The sequence below is a fragment of the Etheostoma cragini genome, chromosome 23 (genome assembly GCF_013103735.1).
Source record: "Etheostoma cragini isolate CJK2018 chromosome 23, CSU_Ecrag_1.0, whole genome shotgun sequence".
NCBI classification, from domain to species: Eukaryota; Metazoa; Chordata; class Actinopteri; order Perciformes; family Percidae; genus Etheostoma; species Etheostoma cragini.
In genome coordinates, this window is record NC_048429.1 from 5,082,598 (window position 1) to 5,088,597 (window position 6,000).

Here is a 6,000-nt window from a genome sequence, read left to right on the forward strand (position 1 = left end):
CATGAAATGTTTATGATGAAAACAAGTTCCTTCAGAGACTGGTGATGCTGAGTACAAAGTCATTGGGGCACTGTGTAAAGCTGAGGGGAAATGCAATGACATAGTAGATTTTCGACCCCTGTAGTTGTTTTTAAAAAATTCAACAGATCTCTATAAAGACACAATTTATGTTAATAATTTAGCAGTCCATAAGAGTTAAGTGATGTTTTACAAGAAAGAAAGGAGGAGAAAGTCAGGATGAAAGTTGACTAAAGAGCGAAAGTGAGTAGAAGGAAAAAGTGGAAGAAACTATGACAATAGATGACGAGATAAAAAAAAAGAAAAGTTGAGAGAATGGGGACAAAAGTATCTGATTCACTCATACCTGTACTCTCAGAGGAACAGTGTTTGCCCCAGAGACAGATAGAGGGCTTGTCTATAAAAAAATGCTTCACTGCATCAGAAAATCAAGACAGCTGCAAATGTGACACTGTAACACTGCATGAGGTTGAAACAGCTTTCATTATAACTGTTTGCTGCCACTTTGAGAAGAACTTGTCATGCTCTGTAACCTGAAATCCTTATCAACAGTGTTACCTGCTCTCGTGGGTGTAGGTCTGAGGAGGAGGGGTGGGGAGCTGGGTTACAGGGCTCTGGTGAGGCATGAGATTGGGCTGGTTAACCAAAGGGTCGGGCTCTGTGACTGCTGTGTTGGGCAGTGAGGCAGTGGTGCTTGGCTGGGTCTTCGGGCTGTGCTGCTGGGCCATGGGGCTCTGTTTCTCAGAGCTAGGGGCTGATGGGGGATTGCTGCTCTCTGGGATTCAAAAAGAAGCACAAAAGCATGGGACAAACATGTACTTTAAGCTTTTTTAACAAGTAAACGTTTTTTTAATGTTTAAACCTGCATGAAAAAATGTGTTTTCGACCACTTGTGGGCAGCCAGCAACCTGTGAACAAACATTATCACATTATGAAATTAATGCTGCAAACATGTAAGAAAACATTTTTGTTATTTACACATCCAGAAGACATGAAGGAGTCATGTTTTTCTTCTTTCCACCTGTTAAATCTAAGTCCTTCTTCAAGCTCTGTTTGGGTCAACTCAGCTATCAATATCTGGCTCTTTTGGCTCTCAAGTGTATACAGAGTTTTTCCTTACTTTTTCTTTGTTTGTTTTTTACAAAAAAATGGGCCTGCTGTGTCCAGAAACAACACTAGTAGAGCGGTGTGAGTGAACCAAATAGAAACTGTAGACTTGCTGTAAAACCCCATAAAGCCAAGGGGAGCTGCAGATGGGTGATCATTCTCTGTGCGTTCATTAAAATACAAATTGCACTACCCATATTCATAATACAAACAAAATGGAAACTCATTCCGCTATTACTAATAGTCAAAACCTCCTTAAAGTACCTTTAATGTATCTTTGAATAAGAAGGTTTATAAATGTTCATGAAAGGCATACAACTGAAATGTAGATAAAAGGTGTGAAAGTCATTCCTCAGTCTTAGAAATAAAGCTATTCTCGCTTGCTTTAGTTATTTAAGCCAGTTATCTGTTCTACGTGGCCAAAGAGTCTTGTGCATGCAGCATACAAGAATCACTAAGAAACTGACATGACACCCAATTCTTAGAAACACAGTTATTGTATATTCTGTATTGATGTAACCACAGTAATAGACAGCAGCTCTGTTCAAGCATTTGCATGCAAAGTGTTGATTCAGTGAAGAGAACATGCAGACCAGAGGAGAACGCCACTCATGAATGTGACAAGTGACAGTTAATCTAGAAAGAATCCGATTTGCAAAACTCAAATTACAACTTTGATTTAATGAAGCAAAATCAATTACTGTCATAAATCATTGTCTTGTATAATATTACAGTTTTAAGTTCTCGTCTATCATGGCCATGTGCAGGGTGCGTATCCACGTGTTTTCTTACCCTCCTGGGGTATGATCTTCAGGGTGACGCTGAGGCCCGCATCCTTGATCAGCTTAACGATGTCGGCGTGCGGCATGTTGACGATGGACTGGCTGTTCACTGCCAGTATCCTGTCTCCCACCTTCAGCTTCCCGCAGCGGTCGGCCGGGCTGCCCTCGATGATGCGGCCAATTTTATGCGGCACAGCTGTTGAAAGATTCACACACACACACACACACACACATACACACACATACATACACACACACACACATACACACACACACGCACGCACAAACACAACACGCTGCAGGTAAAGACGTGCTCAGCAGCAGGTTGGAGGATTACGCCTGTCTGTGCTCACACACCACTCACTCACTGACTGACTGACTGACTGAATGTCTCTGTCTCTTTCACTTTGCTATTCACCCCAGGCTTACGTAAGGCATCCAGATTTTTTCATTTTTTTTAATGTGTGTGGGCGATGCACTGATGCTGACCGCGGGAATCTAGAGATGTGTGTAAGTGACGTGCCGTGGGAGGGAATGCATAATTGAGGAGATGGAATGAGAGGCGCTTAACATTTTATTGAGCCATGGCCTCTTCCTATACTTAAGTTTGCCACATATCTTGACTCTATGTTGAGTTTACCTGGTAGTATATGTGTCTGAAAGCTTTCATGCGAGGTGTAACACTTGAAGCGCTTGTTATGCTGAGTAGAGTATAAGTGATGATGCATGAGCATCTATTTAATTCCATAAAATATCACCAAAACAATCACTGGACCTACTGTTGGTGGCGGCCGCCTCGGGCCTGTTGAGCGAGCTGATGATGACAAAGCCAAAGCCTTCGCTCTCCTTTCGATTGATGATGACATCACTGGGTTGTGTGTTGGGGGTCGACGTCCTGTCTGAAGCGGCGGCTGGGTTGCCCATGTTGGCGTTGGGTGCCTGGGTAGTGCTGGTGCTGTTGCCATAGGTGAAGTCACTGTGTGGGGAGCTGTGCTGCGTGGAGACAGAGCCCGGGCTACGACCGTTCTCAGGGAAGGACTCACCTGCAGGGGGAGGTAGAGAGCTGAGTGCGCATATACCCAAAGACGGTGGTTGGAGAAGCTTTCTGAAATATAGTCCTGGACATGTGTCGCTCTGTAATCTTTCAGTTATTTGCAAAATATAGGATTTTATTAAATATCAAAATCCCTCTTTTCTCTTCATATCATTTTTTTTATGTTCAATGATTTATGTTTGAACTCAGGGCGTCTACAATAATGTATCCAATCAAATGTGATTTTAAGCGATTAGCTAACCAGCCGCATGTTGTGTAGGAGGTTTATTCTTCAAGTGGAGTCGAGGGGGGTGTCAAAAGATAATTTTAATAACTCTGGGGTAGTCTTATTTAAAAAAAAAAGTAAAACATAAAGTTCAGTTGCCTCCACAACCCATTAATTTTTCTACAGTCTCTTACTTAAGAAAAATGATCAATACAACAACAACAACAACAAAATACTGTTGCAGGTTATATAATCGAAATCCATCTTAAGCAAATGTACAGAAGTGTTATCAACAAACAGTACTCAAAGTATCAACCGTGAAAGTACTGATGTATACTAGGGAGTTATTATTATAAATTTCATTTTTCTGTTGTGATTGGTTTTAACAACTTTGTATAACGATAGGTATTTTAGTCCAGTGGGTCACAACCTATGGGTCGGGACTCCTCCAGAGGGTCACAACATAACTTGGAGGGGTCATGAGACAATTAATAGGACAGAATAGAAAAGGAACAAAGTTCTAATGCACAAATCTGTTTTCATATTTTTGAATTTTCTCTGATATTTTTGTTCTTTTAATATTGGATAGTTTCACCTTTTTGGGTCTTGAACAATTATTTGAATGAAACGGCTTTGATTTTTAACAATGTGTTAAAGATCATCGTCATTATGTTTTAAATTTAAAATCTCAATTAACAATTTGCTAAGTTGTCACTATAGCAGCATTTTTAGGACATCAAAGCAGCTTATCAATCAGTATACTTTCTAAATTATAAATTATGACTTTGTGCTGTAAAAATATGACACATAATTGTTTGGGAAGAATCTAAGGATAATGTTGCGTTTGCAGAAACAATCAACTTTACAGCTGGAGCTGAATCCCATCTTTGGGAAGAACCAAGAAGCAGATACAAGACAGGAACACAAAACAGAAAAGCAAAAGCAACTGTCACAATGTGGCAAAACACATCATTAAAATGCAGCATGGTGTCAATCCAGCCGGAGCCAAAACAGCTTCTCGCACCTCTAACTTTTTTGTGTGTACGCATTTCTGGCGTACTGAACGATCAAACCCTGTGTTGTTGTTTTGATAGCTCAACGAGAAGCAGCGCTGTGGTTTTCTTTAGTTAAACAGTTAAGAATTTTAACTTCTGAAATTGTGACTTCTCACAGCTCACTGACACAGGACGATTTGTCACCATTAAAAGCTACATACCCACATGTAGTATTTCCTTACACCAACAGGTGCACAAATAATTATTTTAGGAGGAGAAAAAATTGCCTAAAAAAAGAGGAACGGATTGGGTAAAATGTGGGGCGATAGATGCAGGAAGAAGTATGGGCTCCGAGCGGAGAGCTGAGTCTGACACTGCAAAGTGCCAGTGGGAGTCAGACAATTAGGATGGAAGTAAGGGCCGCAGAAGAGGCCGGGCATGAGTCAGGCAGTAGTCTTTGGTGAGAAGAAATTGACAGAGAGGGCGGAACAGAGTGGGAAGAAGTGGATTGGTGAGAAGAGTGTGTGTGTTTGTGTGAAGGAAGTGATAATGAGAACAGGGGAGGCTGAAGTTCACGGGAGTAAGTGCCACCCCAGTCTCCAGGCTGAAATGTAAAGAAACTTGAATAAGAACCAGAGACTGTTTTTTGGGAGAGGCTTTAGTGTCATTACTCAGAGATTAGTGGTTCTGTTTTCGGAGTTATTAGATGCCTAAATCATTACGAGACAAGAACGGTAGTAGTGAACAGAGAAAGAGAGTTAGAAACGAGGAACAAAGAGAATGAGGAATACAACAGAATAGAGGATGGAGATCAATTTACTTCACAAACCAGCTTCCTAAAGGTATTTTTTGCAGGATTAACTGTGCCCTTTAAAAGTCCACCAAAAATGGGAATTGTTGACTATACGAAAAATAAATATAAGCTGTGATTCACTATGGGGTGTAACTTAAAAATCCAACCAATAAAGTCATCTAAAGGTTTTTAATAATCTAGCCTTTCTTTACGTCTAATTAAATCTAACTGCTTTTCTCTCCATAGCTACCAGCTCATCGGTCGCCGGATGTCGTTCTGCTGTATTTTACAAGGGCACCGTCACTGCAAGCGCAAGATGATTGTAATTGGTTAAAAGAAATTCAAACAAGCTAGAGCAGAATGTTAACTCATGCAGCCAGCATTGTGGTCTGGTATTGCAAAATTCTTTCTCAAAGTGTCTTGTCTAACTGTATTATATATCACCAATAAAGGCAAAAAAAAAGAATAAATAAAAACCTTAACAAAGAAAAAGTATTGATCAGTCATTGTACTATGTCCTGCAGCACTTTCATGTTTTAAAAGGAATTCTATCACATTACGGAAGGAATGATACAGTTTCAGCTGAAAGTATGACTTTATTAATAAATCTAGGAAGCTAGAACCAGTGAGTGTTATGTTAATGAGTAGAAGTTACTTGATTCATTGATTATCAAAAACGTTGTGGAACTATATAAGAAAAAATGTAAATATCTAATTTTAAAGATTTAGTGCATAACTTTTTGATATTAATGAACGTCCATAACATTCAAGCCATTGACAAATGAGCTAATTAAGACTATCAGCTCCACAAAACTCTCACTGTATTTCTCAGCATGGCTGCGTTGAGAAGATTGTGTCGTCGCGCGCAGAAACTCGAGTGAAGATAATGACCTCTTCTAAAAAATCCATCATGTTTTTTTAATCCTTTGAGTCCTCCTTGGCTACTAGCAACTGCGTGGGGTTAAGGCTTTCTAAACTCCGTAAAATGGTGACTTATAATGAGCTTGAGAGGATTATTCATGCCCTTGTCTCATCGAGATTAGATT

General features: G+C 40.0%; 1 protein-coding gene across 14 annotated transcripts in view; it reads right to left on the bottom strand.

Annotated features, from left to right (window-relative positions):
- magi2a (membrane associated guanylate kinase, WW and PDZ domain containing 2a) overlaps window positions 1–6,000 on the bottom strand; it is a 199,777-nt gene that overhangs the window by 14,163 nt on the left and 179,614 nt on the right. For all 14 annotated transcript variants that reach the window (XM_034864003.1, XM_034864006.1, XM_034864005.1 and 11 more), the window contains 3 exons: window positions 2,687–2,950; window positions 1,918–2,103; window positions 577–793 (listed from right to left, as the gene is read on the bottom strand). In XM_034864003.1, coding sequence (XP_034719894.1) covers window positions 577–793; window positions 1,918–2,103; window positions 2,687–2,950 — 667 coding nt within the window. The remainder of the gene's footprint in view (window positions 1–576; window positions 794–1,917; window positions 2,104–2,686; window positions 2,951–6,000) is intronic.